This window comes from Cucurbita pepo, chromosome 10 (genome assembly GCF_057944985.1).
Source record: "Cucurbita pepo subsp. pepo isolate OVF chromosome 10, ASM5794498v1, whole genome shotgun sequence".
Taxonomy (NCBI): domain Eukaryota; kingdom Viridiplantae; phylum Streptophyta; class Magnoliopsida; order Cucurbitales; family Cucurbitaceae; genus Cucurbita; species Cucurbita pepo.
In genome coordinates, this window is record NC_141807.1 from 3,786,573 (window position 1) to 3,811,064 (window position 24,492).

The following is a 24,492-nucleotide window of genomic DNA, read 5'->3' on the forward strand; positions in this document are numbered from 1 at the left end:
TCTTGTCACTATTTGATTGTTCTGATTTTAGTTATGCTCACAGGTTTATGTATATTATCCGATCAGATGCTGGCCAGCCTCTAAGAGAAGAACTTGCAAAATCTCCACAAAAGATACTTGCTAGTGCCTTTCCTGAATTTGTACCTAAATCTGAAGCTGCTTTAACTCCAGGTTCATCTACCCCTCCTGCTCCTTTATCAGGTGATGAAGGCCTTGTAACTCCTGATGTCTCTGATACACCATCTGCACCCTCAAGTGTGGTTTCTGATGCTTATTTTCGTGGCCTTGCACTTGTTAAAACTTTGGTGAAATTGATGCCTGGTTGGCTACAGAGCAATCGTGTAGTTTTTGATACTCTGGTAGCTGTTTGGAAGTCACCTGCTAGAATAGCTCGACTGCACAATGAGCAAGAGCTAAATCTAGTGCAAGTAAGATTATTAATTACTATATGTCCGATGGAGGTCTTAATTTATGGAAGTAATTATTGCTTACCTGTTTTCATTATTTTTACTTTTTGGAAGTTACATTACTTTTAAGCTGTGGATCTATATCTTGGTTGTTGGTTTAGAATGATTCATTACACTTACACTCAGGATTGGTAGTTCCTAACCTTATTTTCTTTCATTTACATCTCACAGATGTCTCTGTCTGTAAAGATCTTGATTGCGTGTAGCTCATGTGTTACTATTTGATTTAGCAATACCCTTTGAATATTTTGATTTTTTTGGTCCATTTGGCTATAAAAAGTTTACTCATTAATCCATTTGAAAGTAGTGTCATTAGCAATATTTTTCCTAGTGTTTAGATGGACCTGCTTCTGCTTCATTAATCCTTTCAATTTAATTTCTTCATTTTCCTCTTCCATTTCTTCCCTCTATTTAGAATTTGTTCCATCAATCTCAACACATGATTTTCTTCTTCTATTTCCCCCCCTCTTGGGTCTAGTTGATAGGAAGATGCTTCATCAATTATTAAGCAAGATGTACAATTTATATTTGATTTTTTTACGGCTGATTTTCTTAAAAGCTTGGAACATTATAATGTAGGTGAAAGAAAGCAAGTGGCTAGTAAAATGCTTCCTGAATTATCTGCGGCATGAAAAAGCAGAAGTGAATGTGCTCTTTGACATTCTTTCCATCTTTTTGTTTCACACTCGAATTGACTATACATTTCTGAAGGAATTTTATATTATTGAGGTAATCTGCTTCTCAAATTCTTTTTGTGAACATTTCTATTCTTTCTGTCCCCCTCATATTTGCAGTCATATAAAAATAGATATTTGCAGTCTTTTAAATATATAAATAGTTGATACATGCAATGATTATTCTGTCTCTTAGGTTGCTGAAGGATATCCACCGAACATGAAGAAAGCCCTCCTCTTACATTTTTTAAACCTGTTTCAATCAAAACAGCTTGGGCACGATCATTTAGTGGTTGTAATGCAAATGCTTATTCTTCCTATGCTTGCTCATGCCTTCCAGAATGGACAAAGTTGGGAGGTTGTAGATCAAGCTATTATTAAAACAATTGTCGATAAACTTCTTGATCCTCCAGAAGAGGTAATTTTGCTATTTATTGTTGTGTTCGTTTCCCTTAGTTTTCTTACTCGTCTGAACTTCCTGTCTAGGTGACTGCTGAGTACGATGAACCTTTGAGAGTGGAACTTTTACAGCTTGCAACCTTACTTCTCAAGTATCTTCAGAGTGACCTGGTACATCATAGGAAAGAATTAATCAAGTTTGGTTGGAACCATCTAAAAAGGGAAGACAGTGCCAGTAAGCAATGGGCATTTGTGAATGTCTGCCATTTCTTGGAGGCCTATCAAGCACCTGAAAAAATTATCCTTCAGGTATTGCATTATATATTTTAGAGATGGTTGGTTTTTCATACATCTTTTGCAGAAATCCTATGACCCTAGTAGGAAAAAGCTTGACTTGACAGGAAGCTGGAAAAAGGAAACTTAATTAAAAGTTGTATAGGGAAATTTTAAAGAAACAAGGAAAGATTTCAGTTTTAATATTAAGGAAAACAGCGATATTAAGTATCAAGGAAAACTACCCTTTTAATCCTCGAGTTTTAAAAGTCACAATTTAACTCAAGTTTTCTATATTTCAATTTGGTCCAATGAAACCTTTTCTGCCAGCTACAGTATTGGTAGTTAGGTCGTGCAATTTTGTATGCTGATGTGGTGTACAAAATATTTTAACTTACATGTTATTCCTGATTTGACATTCAGAAATAATAGTTATTCTCCTCTACCCTTCTCTCTCCCTGCACACTGTCTCTGCACTCGAGTATATTTCATTGCCCCTTCAGGCTTGCGTATATATGAGCAAGGAAAGCTTGAACTTTAGATCTTCAGACTTGGTTTTAGGAAGTGCCTTAGTTGGAAGAGACCATTTGAAAGCTGGGCAGTATATAAATTAGAGTGATGACCCTGGAATACTAGTATGTTACTAGACTATACTATTATGATATTACTAAAGTATTAAGGATATATTAGTAATTAGTTAGGGAGGTTGTTGTGGTACTTGGTTGTAAATAGAGGAAGGAGGAAATGAGGAAGTTAAAGAATTGTTTAGATGCTTTTAGGCTCGAGTTAGTATACTCAAGAAAGAGGACGTTTTCAAGTACCTTGAATACTTGTTTTATCTTGGAACTCTCATGTTCTGTTTTAGATTCTATCAGATCCCTTCCCAACCTTGTTTTTAATGACATCTTGCTCCAATGCAACATGTTTTATACTATTGAATAACCCTTTACAGTATTGATAATTTCCTGATTATTATATAATATTTCAGTCGGTCATTGACATTTTAGATTCATCTTGCATTTTGCTAAAGTCACAGACCTTCACAAACCATCATGTGTCATTCCTCTAAATATATGTCATCTTTTTACTTAGAAGAAAGACTTTTAGTCGATAAGATGAAAAAGTATGCAGGGCAGGGGGGAAAAAAAAAGAGAACCCAATGGAGCCTGAGGACTGTTCTCCAATTGATATCTATAGCAAACATAAGGAATTGACCAAATGAATAATATCCCACATTTTTTTTATTAATCTCTTACCCTATTTAAAAAATTTCTTAAGTTTGTCTCCGAGTTTGACATAAAACTATATGGAAAACTGAAGACCATGAAGTGGAAGCCTCTGACTTCAGTGACACACCACAAAGTAACTTTCAAAACACAATTCAAAATCAGGACCAGCTATTCATTATAAACCCTTTGAATAACATTTCCGATAACCGTTGAGAATGGTAACAGTGATAGCACCATGACAACTAAACATGGATTTTATGGCGTATCATGTGTATGGTGTATCATGTGTAAGCCTCGTCTAATAAGGATGGTGTATCATGGTGTACCATGACAACTAAACACAATTCAAAATCAGGACCAGCTATTCATTCTTCTGAATATGGTGTATCATGTGTAAGCCTCGTCTAATAAGGATGGTTACAAGAACCATGGTTTTTATGGGTATTTTAGTCCTCAATATCCAAATGGGTACTTTGCTAAGGAGTGATTGGAACGTTCCCAATGAAAACAATAGAGCAGATTTGATAGAAATCTCCTTTAATTCCTCTATTCGGTTGTCAGTCTCTAATGAGTTCTATAATTACTCTTGAGGTTTTATTATTATGGATTGGAGGCTTGGAGCCTCTTTTGTATAGTTAGTTGGCTTCTTTGGTGTGGGCTGCTTTTTTATCCATGTGGACTTTTTGTTTTGTATTCTTTCCATTATTCTCAATGAAAGATTGGTTTTGTTCTATATATATGCATATATTCTCTCTTTTAATATGCTCATTTTAATTGTTCTATTAAGGTTTTCATAAAATACCTTTTATGCTTTTTATTTGCACCTTGTTGGGTAAATGGATGATCAATGGGGGAATGTGCTGCTGTTGAAGTCACCACAAATGACGTCTGTATTGGTGCCTGTGACTAATGGATGTCAGAATACATAGTCCATATCTACAATGTCATTATGGAATTGTTCTTGGTCAAAGTATCCTAATTCTTACGTGGATGTGCAGGTTTTTGTAGCACTTCTTAGAACTTGTCAACCAGAGAATAAAATGTTGGTCAAGCAGGCCCTTGATATACTAATGCCAGCCCTTCCACGAAGATTGCCGCTTGGTGATTCTCGGATGCCAATTTGGATTAGATATACCAAAAAAATACTGGTCGAGGAGGGCCACTCAATTCCTAATTTGATTCATATTTTTCAACTTATTGTACGACATTCGGATCTCTTCTACAGTTGCAGAGCTCAATTTGTTCCACAGATGGTGAATTCTCTGAGTCGTCTAGGTTTGCCTTATAATACTACAGCAGAAAATAGGAGACTTGCAATTGATCTTGCTGGATTGGTGGTTGGTTGGGAACGACAAAGACAAAATGAAATGAAGCATGTAACTGAAAGTGATGCCCTTAGCCACAGCAATGATGGATTAACTTCCTGTCCTCCTGGTACCGATCCCAAGCGTTTGGTTGATGGTTCTACATTCCCTGAAGATTCAACCAAGCGGGTCAAGGTTGAACCTGGTCTTCCATCTCTTTGTGTCATGTCTCCTGGTGGTGCATCATCAATGCCAAATGTAGAGACTCCTGGGTCAGCCACACAACCTGACGAAGAATTTAAACCAAATGCTGCAATGGAGGAAATGATTATAAATTTTCTAATAAGGGTAGGCGCACATTTTATTTTGTTCTTTCATGAATCATTAGTTCACCAGTGCTGCTTTAATTATTGTCAATGTAGTTATGTAGTTCCATTGCATCATTGCATAAAATGGTTGTATGTGTAATGCCTCGATAGTTTGGATTACCGGAACGAAAAGCCTGTTTTTAGTTAAAAAGAACTTTATTTTTCATTGTTTTCCCTAGAGTGCATGTATGGCAGATTCTTCTTTCCGGAAGGTAATGTTTAGTTGCTCTCCTTAATTCCGGTACTATTATTGTTTCTTCTTCAAGCTATTCACTATTTGTTTTGCTATAGAATTTTATATAAGTAAAAGATGCCAAACAACTGAAATAGAACAATATAATTTGCAGAATATTGTGGAAATGCCATCTTTGTTGTTCATCATGATATTGTTTTGAATTGATATCTCGTCTTATTAGGCTTTTTAACAGTCATAACGTTTTATGGATAAAGGTTGCATTGGTGATAGAGCCTAAGGACAAGGAGGCAACTGCCATGTACAAGCAAGCATTAGAGCTTCTCTCACAGGCTTTGGAGGTGTGGCCAACCGCTAATGTCAAATTCAATTATCTGGAGAAATTGCTCAGTAGCATCCAGCCATCTCAGTCCAAGGACCCTTCCACTGCTCTTGCACAGGGCTTGGATGTAATGAACAAAGTTTTAGAGAAGCAGCCGCATCTGTTCGTCAGAAACAATATCAATCAGATATCTCAAGTATGTTGCTGAGTCTTTTATTATCATAATAGCATATACTTCTACTGAATTAAGATAACGTTTCTTATCTTCTTGGACAGATTCTAGAGCCATGTTTTAAGCACAGGATGTTAGATGCTGGAAAATCATTATGCTCCCTGTTAAGGATGGTATTCGTGGCTTATCCTTTGGAAGGTGTCACCACACCACCAGATGTGAAGTTGCTTTATCAGAAAGTTGACGAGCTAATAAAAAATCACATTAATAATTTAACTGCCCCTCAAACATCATCAGAGGATAACACTGCTTCTTCCATTAGCTTTGTCCTGTTAGTAATTAAAACTTTGACAGAGGTGCAGAAGAACCTAATTGATCCATATAACCTGGGCCGCATTCTTCAGCGTCTAGCACGAGATATGGGAATGTCAGCAGGTTCTCATTTGAGACAAGTATGAAATCATCACTTTTCATTCTCTATTGACAAACCCTAGTTATCTTCTACATTGAATGTGTTTACTTCATGCTTGAGGTTGCCTCATTTGGAGCATTAAATTGGGTGTTTGTTGGATTTCCTTTTTTTTTTTTTTTGTTTGCTATTCTAAATTACAATCAATTAATGTTCTGGTACTGTATAAATCTATTACCATGTGTTTGTCTCTTTTTAATTAATTCAGTGAAACAAAAGAATAATTTTTTAATCGTGTCTGCCGTATTTTGAACTTTGTACAATATACATTCCTCATGCCAAACATGATTTCTTTTTCTTTTGCCATTTTTGAGGCTGTAGAAGCATGGTTGGAGAGGGTCATTGGATTTTCTTGGGATGTTTGAAGTTATAGGGAGAAATAAGATAACCTCCGTAATTTCTTCAGTGGGAATGTTGTCCAGTCGTATATTTTTAACTCACTTGACACATTACTTCCAGGAACTCAACCTAAGGTTTGTGTGGAAAGACTCTTTTGGATAAAGGGGGCCTATTTACTTTAGCCAATTAAGATAAGGGTAAAAAGTGAATAAAGGTTGTACAGAAATAAATCTCTAGCGTTGGGGAAAAAATGAATCTCTTTGGTAGAAGTCAGAATTTTAATTTAAATTATCATTACATGCCATAATGTTGGATCTCTGTTCATTAACTTTCGGTTTGTATTGCTGAAATATTGTTTTCTTCTATTCTTATGATTAACGTGTTCTTTTATAATTATTGGTTGGAAAGCCCTTCTATTGTCTGGGGTTCTCGTAGTCATCATTCCTCTACATATACTTTTTGTGAAATAGGGATATTTCTTTTCAAATTCTAAAATGTGTTGAGCTTATGATTAGACGTATTTGATTGTATATCTCGAATTATCTTTAGACCCTTAATGTAAACTTCATTTCTATAGTACATACGATTGATATCATGTGTTACATTGAAAAGTTTAACATCTTATCATCAGGGTCAAAGGATGGATCCTGATTCTGCAGTAACTTCTTCTCGTCAAAGTGCTGATGTCGGGACAGTCATCTCCAATTTGAAATCTGTTTTGAAACTCATTAATGAAAGAGTCATGCTTGTTCCTGAGTGCAAGCGTTCGGTAACTCAAATCATGAATTCGCTGTTGTCAGAAAAAGGCACTGATGCCAGTGTGCTGCTCTGCATACTTGACGTGATAAAAGGGTGGATTGAGGATGACTTCAGTAAAATGGGCACATCTGTCTCTTCCAGTTCTTTTCTTGCTCCTAAGGAAATTGTCTCTTTTCTTCAGAAGCTATCACAAGTGGATAAGCAAAACTTCTCTTCCAGCGCTGCAGAAGAGTGGGATAAAAAATATTTGCAGCTCCTTCATGAAATCTGTGCTGATTCAAATAAGTTAGTGCTTTTTTTTTTAAACTTCCATAAGCTTGAATGAAGTTATAACGCTCTGATTTTTTTTTTCTAGATATCCCTTGTCTCTGCGTCAAGAAGTATTTCAGAAGGTTGAACGTCAGTTCATGCTGGGTCTAAGGGCAAGAGATCCTGAAATTAGGAAGAAATTCTTCACACTGTATCATGAATCTCTTGGGAAAACATTGTTTACAAGGCTGCAATACATCATCCAGATACAGGACTGGGAAGCTTTAAGTGATGTGTTCTGGCTCAAACAGGGCCTCGATCTCCTTTTGGCAGTCTTAGTTGAGGATAAGCCTATTACCCTTGCCCCAAACTCTGCGAAGTTACCACCTCTTCTGGTATCTGGTCATGTTGCAGATTCCTCTGCGGTGCAGCACTTGGTTATGGATGCGCAAGAGGGCATCGAGGATGCCCCTTTAACATTTGATTCCCTTGTTCTTAAGCATGCACAATTTTTAAATCGGATGAGTAAACTTCAGGTAACTGAATGTCTTGTTCATTAAGAACTATTAGCATTCTATCCCTCGTTTTTGTCTCTGGTTATTTATGAAAGATATTACCAGTCAATTGTTACTGTAATTGTTTAACTGGTACTACAGTTGTTGTTTTGAAGAGTTTTGGTAGACTAGTCTTTTCTGATGCAGAGAAGTTTAACACTTGTTACTCTGTAGGTGGCTGATCTTATAATTCCATTGAGAGAATTGGCCCATACTGACGCAAATGTTGCCTACCATCTATGGGTTTTGGTTTTCCCTATTGTCTGGGTAACTCTACACAAGGAAGAGCAGGTGGCACTGGCCAAACCAATGATTGGCCTCTTGTCAAAGGATTATCACAAGAAACAGCAAGCAAGCAGACCAAATGTTGTGCAGGCACTTCTAGAAGGGCTCCAGCTGAGTCATCCTCAGCCTCGGATGCCGAGTGAGCTCATTAAATATATTGGCAAGACTTACAATGCATGGCATATAGCACTGGCTCTTCTAGAAAGTCATGTTATGTTGTTCATGAATGAGACAAAATGTGCCGAGTCTCTAGCTGAGCTATACCGCTTACTCAATGAAGAAGATATGAGGTGTGGACTGTGGAAGAGGAAGGCAAACACTGCAGAAACTAAAGCTGGACTTTCACTAGTTCAGCATGGTTACTGGCAGCGTGCTCAAAGCCTTTTTTATCAATCAATGGTTAAAGCAACCCAAGGTACATATAATAACACTGTTCCAAAGGCTGAGATGTGTCTTTGGGAAGAACAGTGGCTTTCTTGTGCTAGTCAACTCAGTCAATGGGAAGCTTTGGTGGACTTTGGGAAGAGCATTGAAAATTATGAAATCTTGCTTGACAATCTATGGAAAGTGCCTGATTGGGCATACATGAAAGAGCATGTTATACCAAAAGCTCAAGTTGAAGAAACACCAAAACTTCGTTTAATTCAAGCATATTTTGCTCTTCATGATAGGACTACAAATGGTGTAGCAGATGCAGAAAATATAGTGGGAAAAGGAGTTGATCTTGCTTTAGAACAATGGTGGCAATTACCTGAAATGTCAGTTCATGCCAGAATTCCTCTTTTGCAACAATTCCAGCAGCTAGTTGAAGTGCAGGAATCATCTAGAGTTCTTGTTGACATAGCCAATGGAAACAAACTCTCTGGAAATTCTATTGGAGGTGTGCATTCAAATCTCTATGCAGATCTAAAGGATATCCTTGAGACTTGGAGACTGCGAATTCCAAATGAATGGGATAGTATGACTGTTTGGTGCGATTTACTGCAATGGAGGAATGAGATGTATAATGCTGTAATTGATGCATTTAAGGATTTTGGAAACACAAATTCCCAACTTCATCACCTTGGTTTTCGTGACAAAGCATGGAATGTCAATAAGCTTGCTCATGTTGCTCGTAAACAAGGACTTTACGATGTTTGTGTATCAATACTTGATAGCATGTATGGTCATTCAACCATGGAAGTGCAGGTATTATTAAGTATTTCCTACTTCATATGAGCTTTGAGAAAATTTTGTATTGGTTTACGATCTATGTTCTATGTTCTATTGAGATGTTTATATCATCTATTTTAGGACTTCTAAACTGTCGTTGAGTTATTTGTTTTTCAAGTGTTATCTGCGCATCACCTTGTTATTATTAGTTATCTTCTATAATGTATATCAACTACTGATTGGATTTTTGGTTAGTTGTTCGTGTAACCTTACATCAATTGATTACACGCCAAACTAGTTCAAATTCCTAGATGCGGGTTAATGATATCACTTCTTCTTAATCTGTGCAAGCTGCATCAGCCCCGTTTCTTTATTCATGTCATTTTATTGATCGTTTGGGGTATGAAACAGTAGGATGTGGAGTCTCATTGGTCCTCTTTTGTACGTTTGTAGGAGGCTTTTGTGAAGATAAGAGAACAGGCAAAGGCTTACTTGGAAATGAAGGGAGAACTCACCAGTGGCCTGAATTTGATCAACAGCACTAATTTGGAGTATTTTCCCGTGAAACACAAAGCAGAAATTTTCCGTCTTAAGGGTGATTTCCAGCTGAAGTTAAGTGATTCGGAAGGTGCTAATCAATCTTACTCCAATGCAATAACACTTTTCAAGAATTTGCCCAAGGGATGGATAAGTTGGGGGAACTATTGTGACATGGTATTTCTTTCTATCTTCTTCCTTTGTTTATTTCAGCTTTTTAGATGTGATCTCAATTCAGTTGGGTATAATTCCCCTTCAGGCTTACGAAGAATCCCATGATGAGATTTGGTTGGAATATGCTGTTAGCTGCTTTCTTCAAGGCATTAAATTTGGCATTTCCAACTCAAGAAACCATCTAGCTCGTGTATTATATCTTCTCAGCTTCGACACCCCCAATGAACCTGTGGGCCGAGCTTTTGACAAGTTTCTGGATCAAATACCACATTGGGTTTGGCTGTCCTGGATTCCTCAACTCTTACTTTCCCTGCAAAGGACTGAAGCACCTCACTGTAAACTTGTTCTCTTGAAAATTGCTAATGTTTATCCTCAGGTGAATCTTGTGTACTTTTTTAAATAATATTTCTCTTTTCACTTATTTTCTATTATCTGAAAACTACCTGTAAAACTTCAGGCATTGTATTACTGGCTCCGTACTTATTTGCTTGAAAGGCGAGATGTTGCAAATAAGTCTGAGCTAGGAAGGATGGCAATGGCTCAACAAAGAATGCAGCAAAATGCCGCTTCTGCTGGTTCTCTTGGCCTGGCTGACGGAGGTTCTAGAGCAGGTCATAGTGGCAGTTCTACCCCTACTGATAGCCAGGTTCACCAAGGCACTCAATCAGGTACTGGGATTGGATCTCATGATGGTGGCAATGCTCACAGCCAAGAGCCTGAAAGGACCACTGGAGCAGACAGCGGCACACATGCTGGAAATGATCAATCTCTCCCACAACCTTCTTCAAATGTCAATGAAGGTACTCAAAATGCATTCAGGCGTAGTGCTGCCTTGGGCTTAGTTGGTTCTGCTGCTAGTGCATTTGATGCTGCAAAGGATATAATGGAGGCTCTTAGAAGCAAGCACACTAATTTAGCTAGTGAACTTGAGGTAACTGTCATTTCCTTATATTTTCCTTTTCCTTATTATTGTCTTCCGCTGTCCTCCCTGTCAGGGTCACAGTTACAGTGATTTACCTTTGTTTGTTTAATACTTAAAATAATCTTGCTTCCTTAGTCCTCTTGTTGTGATGAATATATGGCTACTGTGACAAGTAAGATCTCTTCAATATTCTTCCATTAAAGTATTCCCACTGTACGATAATATTTTTTTAATGCATTAAATATGTCCTTATCTATGCTTTACATTTCTTTGAGTGAATGAGAAGACATCTTCTGATGTCTATTTTACAACTGTCGGTGGTAAATTACAATGGATGCCACAAGCTTTGATTTATTTATATTTTTTAAAAAAATTCACGTGAGTGAAGGGGTGATGTGGCAAGGGAAAATTTTCTCATGAAGAAAGCCTGACTTTCACCGAGGGCTTAGACAGGAGCCTGATTTCCTCTTGGGACAGGCAAGAGTCGCCTCTTTCACTAGAGAAAATTAAGAAGGTGGTCTTTGGGTTTGATCAGAGTAAGTCTTCAGGCTCAGATGGTCTTTTTTATGGCTTTTTTTTTTTTTTAAGGGTAGGTGAGAGTGTCGAGGAGGATCTCAGGAGAGTTTTCTGTGAATTCTATGAAGGAGGTGTTTTGGATTGTTCCCTAAATGAGACCTTCAGTTGCTTTATTCCTAAGAAATACAGAGAGACTTCAGACCTATCAGTTTGGTTAGTAGTTTCTATATATCATCGCTAAGGTGTTGTCTGACAGGTTGAGAAGGGTTCTCCCTACGATGATTGCTGATACTTGGGGGGCGTCTATTGCCGGTAGGGAATTTTTTTTTACCAATCCCTAATTGCCCACAAGGCCATTGAGGAGTATAGATCTCATAACCTCTAGGAGGTGATTTTTGACATGGATTTTGAAAAGACTTATGACCATGTGAATTAGGATTTTGTTGATTGAGTTCTTGGGGTAAGGGGATTAAAGGCACATTCATAAACCCTTGGAAAGGCATCATAAAGATTCACCTTTCATTTTCTCCTTTTGTCGTATGTTCCATGGGAGCGGGAGGAAGCCTTTTTTTTTTTTTTTGGAGGATGAGTGGATTGAGGAAAGCCCTTTCTACTCTCTTTTTTCGAGTCATTACCATTTATCCTCAATGAGGAATCAATCGGTCGTTGTTCTTTCCCTTTCTTTGATTTTCCTTTTCCTAATGCATTCACTGTAGCTTGTCCAATAGCGAAATGCATTCACCGTAGCTTGTCCAATAGCGAAACAACAAATGCTATTGCGCTTCTTTCCGTGTTTGGAGAGTTTCATTGTAATCCAGGGAGAATAGATGTTCGTTGTTGGAGTCCTAGACCAACCGATAGTTTTTCGTGTTAGTCCTTTTCTCATGGTCAATCCTTCTCCTTGTGAGGTCTCGGTCTTTGCCTTGTTGTGGAAGTTTGAAATTTTCAAGAAGGCTAAGTTTTTTACTTGGTAGGTTATCTATGAAAGAGTTGACATGTTGATCGGGTATCGATAAAGGTGTTCATCTGTTTTGGTTCATGGTGTTGCATTCTTTATAGGTGGGAGGTTGAGGATCTTGATCATATTCTTTGGAGTTGTGATCTTGTTTATTCGCTTTGGAGCAGGTCTTTTGAGGAGATTGTCCTCGTGTTGAGTAGGCATATGGGTTATAGAGATGATTGATGAGTTTTTTTATATATTTACTTATCCCTGGTGGATGATGGTGCATATAATGAATGTTTCCTTCTGCAGATTCTACTCACAGAAATTGGTTCGAGGTTTGTTACTTTGCCAGAGGAGAGACTTCTCGCTGTGGTTAATGCATTGCTCCATCGTTGCTACAAGTATCCCACTGCCACGACAGCTGAGGTTCCTCAATCACTGAAAAAGGAGCTCTCTGGAGTTTGCAAGGCTTGCTTCTCAGCTGATGCCGTTAATAAGCATGTTGATTTTGTGAGGGAGTACAAGCAAGATTTTGAGCGTGACCTCGATCCAGAGAGCACTTCCACTTTCCCAGCAACCCTGTCAGAATTGACTGAGAGATTGAAACACTGGAAAAATGTTCTTCAGGGAAATGTTGAGGACAGGTTTCCTGCAGTCTTAAAATTAGAAGAAGAAAGCCGGGTGTTGCGTGACTTCCATGTGGTTGATGTGGAGGTACCAGGACAATACTTTACCGATCAGGTATATTTGAACAGGCCCTTAATTGTGTTAATCGTGCTAGTGTACTAGAATTCAATAGCTCTTTTGGGTTTTATTTGAGAACACATGAAAACTGACCCTTTTTTATTTTATTTTGTGAAGTGCCAATAGAAAAATATTAATTAGTTTCTTAAAGGGTGCTTTCCCTAAAAGAGTGAGGTTGCGATGGTGCTTACTGCTTAGTTGCAATATATCCCATTATTGTAATGAAACGGTTTGCTCGCCCGAAAGCAATTCTAGTAAGAGGTATTGTATGGTGTAAACCACACCTTAGGATGTTTATTATAATGAAACAATTCTTTAACCCACAAAGAAATTCTAATAGGATGTACTTATGTTGTATCGTCGTGAGTTTTAAATGTTTCGTCTTTAGTTATTTATATTTAATAATCGATCGAACCATTCTAAGTAGAAGAAACTAATACCATTCAAGCTGCTGGCATCTCAGTCCTGTTAACATATGATGACAAGCTTCTGTAATCATTATCAGGAAATTGCACCTGACCATACCGTGAAGTTAGACAGAGTTGGAGCAGACATTCCAATTGTCCGAAGACATGGGAGTAGTTTCCGACGCTTGACTTTAATTGGTTCAGATGGTTCGCAGCGTCATTTTATAGTCCAAACATCCTTGACCCCTAATGCTAGAAGTGATGAGCGTATTTTGCAGCTCTTCCGAGTTATGAATCAAATGTTTGATAAGCACAAGGAATCAAGACGCCGCCACTTGTGTATTCACACCCCAATCATAATTCCTGTTTGGTCTCAGGTTAGAATCCAGTTTTTATGGATTTGATTAACTTAAATGCCAGGCATCATCTGACTGACTGTGGTTGCATTAAATTTTTTAACTTGAGATATATATTGTTTTTTCCTGATTATGGTTTTTGTATGCATAGGTCCGCATGGTGGAGGATGATTTGATGTATAGCACTTTTCTTGAGGTGTACGAAAATCACTGTGCAAGAAACGACCAAGAGGCAGATCTTCCAATAACGTATTTCAAAGAGCAGTTGAATCAAGCCATATCTGGCCAAATCGTACCAGAAGCTGTAGTAGATCTTCGCCTCCAAGCTTTTGGTGATATAACAAGAAACCTTGTAAACGAGGGCATATTTTCGCAGTATATGTATAAGACATTACTCAGTGGAAATCACATGTGGGCTTTTAAAAAGCAGTTTGCCATCCAATTAGCCCTTTCTAGTTTTATGTCTTACATGCTACAGATTGGGGGAAGGTCACCCAACAAGATTTATTTTGCTAAGAACACTGGGAAAATTTTCCAAACAGATTTTCACCCTGCATATGATGCAAGTGGTGTGATTGAGTTCAATGAACCAGTGCCTTTCAGGTTAACCAGGAATATGCAAGCCTTCTTCTCAAATTTTGGAGTGGAAGGTTTAATTGTTTCTGCCATGTGTTCTGCTGCTCAGGCAGTTGTTTCTCCAAAGGTAGGTCTTGGAAATTCTTTTCTTATAGCTCTGTTGTATCGTTGTTGGTTACATGTTTACTTACATCTTGGTTTCAAAATCTCAGCAAAGTCATCATTTGAGGCATCAACTTGCAATGTTCTTCCGTGATGAGTTACTGTCGTGGTCCTGGCGAAGACCCCTTGGTATGCCTTTAGCATCCCTTGCAGGTGGTGGTATGAACCCTGCTGACTTCAAGCATAAGGTCACTACCAATGTTGATCTCGTCATTGGCCGGATTACTGGGATATCGCCTCAATATGTCTCCGAGGAAGTAAGCCTTCTAACCTCAATCCCGTATAATTGCTGTATGCCCCTTCTTTTGAAGAGTAAAATTAGGGTTCCACTAGTAACTCGAACTTAACGTGTGCAGTCAAAAGCAGTATCACTTTGCTTTCTTTTCTTTAAACTTAAGTCGGTGGTTGTCCTTTATATGCTTCGTATATGTAGAAAACTGTCTGATCTTACCTTTTATCGTTTACGTGTAATAAGTGATACTGGAAATTATAGAAAGTCATAAGGTCATTACTATAGTTTATCATATTACATATCCACAATTTCTCTTGACCTTCCATTCTGTCTCCAGGAGGAGAATGCCATGGACCCGCCCCAGTCGGTACAAAGGGGTGTGTCAGAGCTGGTTGATGCTGCCTTGCAGCCGAAGAATCTGTGCATGATGGACCCGACATGGCATCCCTGGTTTTGATTAAGGTACAATCCACAACTAGGAAACAGAAGGGAAACGATATAAATTTTGAACGTTGATAATTGGGGTCCGCTTCTAACATATTATTGTTGTGCATAGCTAATTATGATTTCTTGATGACTCCTTTCGACCCTTTGATATTGTAGATGATTACTAGTGTTGATAGACGAATTCTATCTACCATTGTCAATCTTGTTTCCCATGTGTATATAAAATGGTACGGTATTTGTATATTGTGGGTCATATGATGTTAGAGTTCTCACATCGGTTCCAACACCAAATATTCACTTTGTTCACAGTCGTAGAGAACACTGCATCACCGACACCATAATGGGGCACATAAACACATAAATATAAGTTACTTCCAGGAAAAGAAATGAATGTCTTACCACGATGACAATATTTAGAAATGAATAGCTTCTTTTTTTTTTCCTTGTAATTCATAGAGATAATGTTATAGACTGGTTCATATTCTTAAAGGTGTGACAATCATGCTTTCTGATGTGTTCTTAAACCAAGTTTTTATTTTTAAGTGAAATACTTATTATGGGCATTGCCCTTTTTTTTAACAACTTTTCTTTGTGGAATTATACCATGGAAACAAAATTTACATTTCAAATTTTTGTCTGAAGTTCTACTTTTACTGATGAGTTTCTGGGCGTCAGTTTATTACAATTCCTGTGGATATTTTTGGATGCCCATATGTACAATAACGATTAACATACTATCTCTTGCTTGATCTTTTTCCTTCATTAATGTATGTATTATTACATCTAGGAAGGTTGAAGTGGTCAGGAAACAGAAAAATAGCAAATCAAATTCTGTAGTTTCTTAGCTAAGTGCTAAGTGTTGTCCTTTTGATTTATGAGGACAAATGTTGGTTGTTGACAAATAGTAGCTTGCCCTAAGAAAGCATGTGGCATGTATCTGATATAAATTGTCTTGTAAATGGAGGTTGGGGTTTGCCAATTTGAGAGCGTAATTAAGTTCTTTTCATAAGCTGGAAGAGTTGAGTGCTCAGTATGCTTGGAACTGTAACTCCAAAGGAAATGTTTCCTGATTCCATCTGGATTTGCCCTTATTTTCAAGCTTATGAGATTTGAGGTTAATTAATATTGTGGAGCTTATGATGCCACGTATTGAGAGATGATTGGTTGTTTCTTCCATTATTGTCTCTTTCAACGAATGTCAAAACAAAACGGCGCCCACATTGGGCCACCTTTTTCCGTTTTGGGCCCAATGTACTTATTTCCGGCCCTATACCCACTGCCGAACCTCGTGGGCCCAATTGTGTTCTCATTACTTTTACACAAATTATGGGTTCCATTTTTTAATCTTCTTTGATTTATATCCTTCATTTTTCAATCAATTTTCTAATTACTAGATTTCTGATGTATTTTTTTACCATTTTCAAAAATTTATTTTTAGGTGTTGCAAAGTTCTTTATGTATTGTAAAAGAGCTTTGAAATCGAAAAAAAAAAAATAGTGGAAAGAAAGTCTAGTTTTTCAAAATAATTGCTCTAAAAACTTTACAAATTTTATTTTAAAAATAAGTTTTCTATGGTTAGGAGGAGGCCTAAAAGTAAAAAATTTCCTATTTATGTGGGCCTGCAACCTTATCTAAATTGTATATTTATAAATATCTTTTAAATGTTGATGACGCCCACGTCATATTTTAAAAAGATGTGTATATAACAGATAATAAATGCCATTAATATCCATGCTCTTATAGGACCTAAAAGTTCTTCCTTTTAATTTGTATACATACAACTTCTATTTTCAAATAGTTTATTGTTTCTTTACAACTCATTACAAATTTTCTTTATATTATAAATTATTATTTAGAAAATTATATTTTCGTTATACTTATTTATGTCATTGAAATTTTTTTATAGTCATATAGTTCAAACCAGAGAGATATAGGAGCCTAAATATGTAATTTAGGTTTTTTAAATTTTGATTCCTATTATTTCAACTTATGCTTTAACATTTTTTAATTTAGTTTTAATTTGGTCCATGATTAAAATTAATTGATAATAAACCAAATGAAATTTGAAGGATGATTTCTTCTCCAAGTTAAAAAAAATAAAAATATAGAAATTTGAACTTTACTTTCTTCAATGATTTTTTTTTTCCCCTCTGAATTTTCACTAAATCACTTAATACGTTATTAAAAAATTAAATTAAAAGGCAATTACGCTAAAACTTCTAAAAATGCATACTACTTTCTTTTTAAAAAATTAGATTGTCAAATAAATTAATAATTAGGCGTTAAAATTTTAAGAATTATGAAATACTTTTTAAAAATAAATAACTAAATAAAGTTGATATGTAAAATAAAAAATAAAAAATAAAAAATAAAAAAAACAGAAGGAAAATCCACCGTCATTATTAGGTGAAGCTTGGAAAAGCAATGACTTTGTCCACGCGGAAAATATAATAAAGTAAAATGTCCAAATAACCCTTTGTCCTTTTTAGTCTTTTCACCTGCTGGCTTTCTGTCACACACGGATTTCTTGCCAAATTAACCGACATGACATGTCAGCTACAGACATCTTTCTGGTCAAACTTCAAACACGTTCTCCGTTGACTTGCCCTCCTTTTTCTTTCTTATTTAATTTCTACCCTTTCTTATATTTACCTCCTTTTATTTTAATCTAATTACAATCATTCAAAAATTATTATATATTTAGCAATTTTATACATAATTCAATACTTTCTTTTTCTCCCAAGTAATGACCATTTAATTTCAACACTTTATTTTAAATATTTTTCCCAAGTGCTTACATTTTTTTATATATAAATCAAATAAACATTTAACCATTCAGCTTCAAACACGTTTTTATTAAATAATTAAAAGTTTAATTGAGAAGAAATCAAAGTTGGAAGAGTGTTGGGCGGGGAATCTTTTAATAAAATATATTTAAATTTATTTATTCTATAGAATTATAGTTAAGCTCCAAAATCTAGGAAAGTGGGGCTGTTGATGAGTTGAAAATTTGATACTGAGTTGGCTAATGATGAAACGATCCGAGAAAATGTCGATCATATATGTTTTAACTATATAAAAAGGAGTCCGTCTAATCGATTATATATATTTTAACTGATAAAATTATAGTCACAATGGTTAGGTAGCTTAAAATTTTTTTAAAAAGTGCATTCAATCAGATCATCGTATAGAAAAAATAAATTTTATTTCTTTAGTCTCGTCTTCCTCGATAATTTGATAATCAACGAGAAAAGAAGACCAAGTCAACATTAGACCAAGAAATGAAGGCTTTGAGCTTAGTTAGAGACATTGACCACCAAAGAAACATCCAAGCAAACTCCTTTTGGCTCCAAGTTGGTGAATGGAGCCATTTTTACCATATTTATTTATTTAGATTTTACACTTAATTTTTTTTTTTTTTTTTTTTTTTTTTTTTAATGTCACTGCCAGCTTCAATCTAATAGACCAATCTATTTTAAAGTTAGTTTTTCTAATTATTAATTAATTAATTAATTAATGCATTTTATTAATTTTCCCAAAATAGAAAACATGATGAGGAAAGCAAGAGCAAGAGCAAAAACATCTATTTTTACTGCAAATTTAGATTTTTTTTTTGCTGTTCATGATATTTAGAAATAAAAAAATTAACCCATTAATTAAAAAAACATTTTTTTTCTAAAAAAATCCTCCTTTTCCCATTTAGATTGTGAATCGAGTCTGAATTTTGTATGAACATTCCAAATTTGGTCCCATTCTTTCCAACATATTGGGAAAGAAGGGGGAGGGAAGGAGGGAAGGCGGGGGAATCAGATTACAGCTGAGTTGTGAACATGGGTTTGCTCCCATTTTCTGTTCTTAAATCTTAACCTTTCCCAGATTTTACTTTTTCTTCAGAAAAAAAGAAGAAAAAAAAAAAAAGAAGGATGAGAGAAAAGGGAGAGAGAGAGATTTAATCTGATTGGCCGTCGCCTTCGTTCCTCTCCTTCTTCTCTCCTTCCTTCTATCTCCCCTAAACTTTCCTCTCTCTCTGTCACTGATCGCAACTATTTATTGAGCTTCAATGCTTCTTTTCCCTGAAACCCTTTGATTCTTCCACCACATTTTTGGGAACGGAATAATGGGTGCTTGTTTTTCGGCCTCCAAAGTCAGTGGTTCCAATAGCAACAACACCAATGCCGCCGCCGCCGCTAACCAAAATCGGAGAGGAAGCACCGCTAACCCTCAACCGACCACACCCGATACTAAACCAGATGCTTCAGGAAATCAAAATCAGAAGAAACCCAATGAGAATCCGAAGAGGAATAGTCAACAGATTAAGATTAAGGAGAAAAACGTTTCGCGGCGGACGAGCGGGGTGATTCCTTGTGGGAAACGCACCGATTTTGGGTATCATAAGAATTTTGATGAACGATACACGATCGGGAAATTGCTTGGACACGGTCAATTTGGTTATACGTATGTAGCAATCGATAAAGAAAATGGGGATCGTGTTGCTGTTAAGAAAATTGAGAAGAATAAGGTATTGTTTCTTAGAGATTGCGATGAACACTCCTCCCCCCCTTCGTTTTTGTGAATCTACGGCTTTAATTAATGCTTGATTCTTGTTTATATCTGCAATCTGGGTTAAATTTCCCCTACAAAATCGTTTGGAACAGGGGTTTGAGTTGAAATTTGCGAGCTCGCTAGGTTTAATTTGGTAATTGAACGAGTTTTCAGAGTATTGGAGCATGAACGAAGGAACTTCCTCTAATGGGAGTTTTGAATTTGCCAGCTTCGTATATGTTCGATACAGATTCATCTTCCTCTGATGGGGCCTTCACCCTTTCATCGCCATGGCCATAAAGAAAGTAGTTCTAGAATTGACAGTTCTACAAGATCATGACTGATGGATGATGAGGGAACCGATTTTGGGATCCTTATGAATAATCTGAATTACTTGGATAGATCTTCTTCGAACACGAGATCGAGCTGTTCTAATTGAATACAGCCTCTTTCTGGATCTAAGAGTCATGGTTTTCTGCTAATTAGGCAAGATTCAGAATGCTTGTGCTCATAATTGTGTAGCTAGTTTACAACCTTTTAGAACTGTATGATCAAGAATATAGGAGTTCATCTGCAAATGGCTTTTGGGTTAGAGAATTAAAAACTTTTATTTCGAAGTGCTTCGTTTGCTGTTTTCGGGTGGAGTTTGATAGCGAAACTTTCTAATGTTGTTGCAGATGATTCTTCCCATCGCGGTCGAGGACGTTAAGAGAGAGGTCAAGATATTGCAAGAACTTACAGGCCATGAGAATGTGGTTCAGTTCCATAATGCGTTCGAGGATGACTCATATGTTTATATTGTGATGGAGTAAGCCTTTCCTTTTTGGTCTTGTCTTTCTTAAAAACCACAATGCTTCCATAATAATTTACATCTTGATCAATGCCCGACAATCTTACCAGGTTATGCGAAGGTGGTGAATTGTTGGATCGGATATTGTCCAAGTAAGCAATGTCTAGCTTTATCGATTTTTCGCGTACATTCCAGCTGATCATTTTGCTAACATAAAGTAAAAATAAAACGTTAGTTCACAAATAGCTTTGATATCTAAAGAGAGTGCTTTTAACAGGAAGGATAGCCGATATACCGAGAAAGATGCAGCCGTAGTTGTTAGGCAGATGCTGAAAGTTGCAGCGGAGTGTCATTTACACGGCTTGGTACACAGAGACATGAAACCGGAGGTAAAAGATAGCGCCATTCATCATATGTAGCCATGCTATTTGTATCCTTCTTGAACTCGGTTCTCACCCGTGCTTTTCGTATATGCAGAACTTTCTTTTCAAATCAGCCAAAGAGGACTCCCCCCTGAAAGCCACCGATTTTGGCTTATCAGACTTCATCAAACCTGGTAGGAACGAAAATCTGATGGAACGTTCATATCCTATCTGTACACTCCAAAGTTATTATTACAAAAAGCAAAACGATTTCGTCCGTTCTTCCTCTTATTTTCGGTATATTATGCAGGGAAGAAATTTCACGACATTGTCGGAAGTGCATACTATGTCGCTCCTGAAGTTTTGAAAAGGAAATCCGGGCCCGAATCAGATGTCTGGAGCATAGGGGTAATCACATATATTTTACTTTGTGGGAGGCGCCCTTTCTGGGATAAGACAGAGGATGGCATATTCAAGGAGGTATGCTCCATTTTATAGTTTGGTTCCTTACATTTGGATGCGCCCATAAAAAATGAGCTCATTGTGCTTGTATTTCGCCAATAGGTGTTGCGAAACAAGCCTGATTTTCGTCGAAAGCCATGGCCAAGCATCAGCCCTAGTGCTAAAGATTTCATAAAGAAGTTGCTTGTAAAGGATCCTCTAGCGAGATTAACTGCTGCTCAGGCCCTATGTAGGTCCCAAACTCCCTTGCTAAACCCATATTAATTGTTCCTCTCCTCTTCCTTATAACACATTTAATCATTTGGGTTGATTATTCGTTCATACTTTTTGCTTCCCAGCTCATCGATGGGTTAGAGAGGGCGGGGATGCATCAGAGATCCCGATCGATATATCCGTTCTGAGTAACATGAGACAATTTGTGAAGTACAGTCGTTTGAAACAATTTGCTCTGAGGGTAAGGAAATGCTCATCTTTTGGAACAGGAAACTAGTTTGTCTCTTTGCAATCCATTTCTCCTTCTGATGATGATTATTTATGTTGCAGGCATTGGCTAGCACAATTGGGGAAGAAGAGCTTGCTGATCTACGAGATCAGTTTGATGCAATCGATGTCGATAAGAACGGTTCCATCAGCCTTGAGGAGATGAGACAGGTAAGTTAGTAAATTTATTTACACGAACACGAGTTCTTTCTTTTTCTCTAACGTAATTGGCGATTGTCTATGTGCAGGCCCTTGCTAAAGATCTTCCATGGAAACTGAAAGAATCTCGCGTTCTAGAAATTCTTCAAGCTGTAAGTATTCGTTTTCCTTTTCGCACCACCATTCTGTGAGAGACAGACAAGAAAACTGTTACCTTTTGATTACCGTTGTGCCGCTCGTTTGTTGTTTTTTTTCCGACTCGTCTTATAATCAAAGAATGTTACTCAAGTAGTTTATATGGTTGATACAGATCGATGTCAATACCGACGGCCTTGTCGATTTCACAGAATTTGTCGCAGCTACATTACACGTGCATCAATTAGAGGAACATGACTCGGTAAAGTGGCAACAGCGATCACAGGCAGCTTTCGAGAAATTCGACATAGATAAAGATGGATTTATAACTCCAGAGGAACTAAGAATGGTATGTTTTTACTTTTGGTTGGCACTTTTTCTGGTTTGATGCGGACATTCTAGTCTTAATCTTCCTATTGTGGAGGTGGCGATGGTCTTTGAACCATTCACAGGTCGTCTGTAAGCACTTTTTGCCTCTGATTTTATGTCTAATCTTAAGCCGGTGCAAAGCTGTCATGTGAGATCCCATATCGGTTAGAGCGAGGAACAAAGCATTCCTTATAAGAGTGTGGAAACATCCCCTAGTAGACACGTTTTGAAACCTTGAGAGAAAGCCCAAAAGGAAAAGTCCAAAGAGGACCATATCTGTTAGCGTGGGCTTGGGCTATTACAAATGGTATGGGAGCCAAACACCAGGCGGGGTGCCAACAAGGACGCTGGTCCCCAAGGGGGTTAGGAGGAGAATGAAGCATTCCTTATAAGGGTGTTGAATCTTCTCCCTAATAGACACGTTTTAAAACCTTGAGGGGTAGTCCAGAAGGGAAAGACCAGTGGGCTTGGGTTATTACAAATGGTATCAGAACCAGACACTGAGTGGTGTGCGTTAGGACGCTGGCTCCCAAAGGGGGATGGATTGTGAGATCTCACATCGGTTGGAGAGGAGAACAAAACATTCCTTATAAAGGTGTAGAAACCTCGTCTTAGTAGATACGTTTTAAAACCTTGAGGGGAAGCTCAGAAGGGAAAATCCAGCTTATGCCATTATTGTCTATCCGACATAGTTCCCTTCCTGAGCTCTTTCTGCCTCTCTCATACAGACGTTTTCGTGATTTCGTCTCGTTTTTTAAATGTTTTAAATGTTCAAACATTATGTTCTTGTGTTTTCTGCAGCATACGGGCCTAAAGGGTTCCATTGATCCACTGCTTGAGGAAGCGGATATTGACAAAGATGGTAAGATAAGCTTATCAGAATTCAGAAGACTTTTAAGAACTGCGAGTATTAGTTCAAGGCCTCATATTTAGACCCTCTACTCCCCAAACTTCCCCCAAGACTGTAGATAACAACGCAAAGTTGGGAAGATTGAAAAGAGAGGGACATCAAAATAAGGCAAATTTGAGTCATCTTTAAGAACCATTGCTTGCTCAGACACCCCAGCAACTCGTTTGACCATCTACTCGACGACAAGACTATTCGACGACAAGATTATTCGACTACGAGTTTTTTTTTCTATAGGACTGTGAATACGTTTTACATAGATAATAGAGTTATCTTGGTTCTGCTTCAAAGCAAGCAGCTCCAGTTGATGTGGAATGTGTTGTAGTCCTTTGTGTAGCTGGGGTTTCTTGGTTGTGCATTGGAAATGGCATATCTGATTATAGACAAACTCTTTAAATGAAGAATTTGATGGAATCAATCTTTTTGGGAAAGGAATTGTCTATGTCTACCTCTCGGTGTTTTGCTATTGTATTATCACGCTCGGTCTTATTCATACTTACACAAAAATGTATGTACTACTTGACTTACTCGGCTTCTCATAGTTGAACGTTTATCTACTCCTATCTACTCCAATGATATATTGAATCGATTCTTTTTAGTAACTAAATCCAGTCAAACGGTTTTCGATTTTTCATCATCGAACTCTTTATTCCATATACAAATCTAGATTGAAACGAGTTTGTGTTTTAAAATATATTTCGTTTGTTGTCATATCATATTAACAACTGTTCATCGCTCATCTCTCGACGTGACTTGAATATGTAGACAAATAAATTTATTCAATTCTTAACAACTACATGGGTGATGGGTATGTCATCATAAATTATATGAATTATTAAGTTCCCATTCATTGATAACAAACAAAAATCTAAACAATGATTTTTCAATATAAATTAAAGAAATGGCTCCATTCAAAGTTGACATTTGTTTTGTGCAACCTCTTTTCGTCTAACTTTAATAATTAGAATATTGTGATTTTTCTAAAGTTGTATAAATTATACTTATTATGTAGATTATTAATTATAAAATTTAGTATTCTAATATAAAAAATAAATCAATCTC

At 37.0% G+C, this 24,492-nt stretch overlaps 2 protein-coding genes across 3 annotated transcripts in view; both read left to right on the top strand.

Moving 5' to 3' along the window:
• LOC111803794 (uncharacterized) overlaps positions 1–15,465 on the top strand; it is a 28,929-nt gene extending 13,464 nt beyond the window's left edge. For both annotated transcript variants that reach the window (XM_023688349.2, XM_023688350.2), the window contains exons 18-35: positions 44–428; positions 1,047–1,196; positions 1,338–1,559; positions 1,628–1,849; positions 4,041–4,694; positions 5,165–5,425; positions 5,506–5,853; positions 6,841–7,253; positions 7,324–7,753; positions 7,946–9,244; positions 9,662–9,922; positions 10,005–10,295; positions 10,377–10,850; positions 12,610–13,041; positions 13,550–13,828; positions 13,959–14,510; positions 14,596–14,802; positions 15,115–15,465. In XM_023688349.2, the coding sequence (XP_023544117.2) occupies positions 44–428; positions 1,047–1,196; positions 1,338–1,559; positions 1,628–1,849; positions 4,041–4,694; positions 5,165–5,425; positions 5,506–5,853; positions 6,841–7,253; positions 7,324–7,753; positions 7,946–9,244; positions 9,662–9,922; positions 10,005–10,295; positions 10,377–10,850; positions 12,610–13,041; positions 13,550–13,828; positions 13,959–14,510; positions 14,596–14,802; positions 15,115–15,234 (7,000 nt within the window). In that variant the 3' untranslated portion in view covers positions 15,235–15,465. The remainder of the gene's footprint in view (positions 1–43; positions 429–1,046; positions 1,197–1,337; positions 1,560–1,627; positions 1,850–4,040; positions 4,695–5,164; positions 5,426–5,505; positions 5,854–6,840; positions 7,254–7,323; positions 7,754–7,945; positions 9,245–9,661; positions 9,923–10,004; positions 10,296–10,376; positions 10,851–12,609; positions 13,042–13,549; positions 13,829–13,958; positions 14,511–14,595; positions 14,803–15,114) is intronic.
• A 3,554-nt stretch (positions 15,466–19,019) lies between these two features.
• Positions 19,020–23,861, top strand: LOC111804275 (calcium-dependent protein kinase 28). The gene is made up of 12 exons (XM_023689020.2): positions 19,020–19,743; positions 20,444–20,574; positions 20,667–20,708; positions 20,834–20,945; positions 21,034–21,112; positions 21,229–21,398; positions 21,483–21,609; positions 21,719–21,834; positions 21,924–22,031; positions 22,109–22,171; positions 22,330–22,503; positions 23,325–23,861. The coding sequence occupies exons 1-12, from the start codon at positions 19,342–19,344 to the stop codon at positions 23,454–23,456; spliced, it is 1,656 nt and encodes a 551-aa protein (XP_023544788.2). The 5' UTR covers positions 19,020–19,341; the 3' UTR covers positions 23,457–23,861.
• Positions 23,862–24,492: the final 631 nt, after the last annotated feature.

What these genes read in the sequence shown, in the direction of transcription:
- LOC111804275 (XM_023689020.2), top strand. Translation starts at nt 19,342, where the DNA reads ATGGGTGCTTGTTTTTCGGCCTCCAAAGTCAGTGGTTCCAATAGCAAC. An exon ending in ACAGAGACATGAAACCGGAG is followed by an intron (nt 20,946 to 21,033) that starts GTAAAAGATAGC and finishes TCGTATATGCAG; the next exon opens with AACTTTCTTTTCAAATCAGC. An exon ending in AACTGCTGCTCAGGCCCTAT is followed by an intron (nt 21,610 to 21,718) that starts GTAGGTCCCAAA and finishes TTTGCTTCCCAG; the next exon opens with CTCATCGATGGGTTAGAGAG.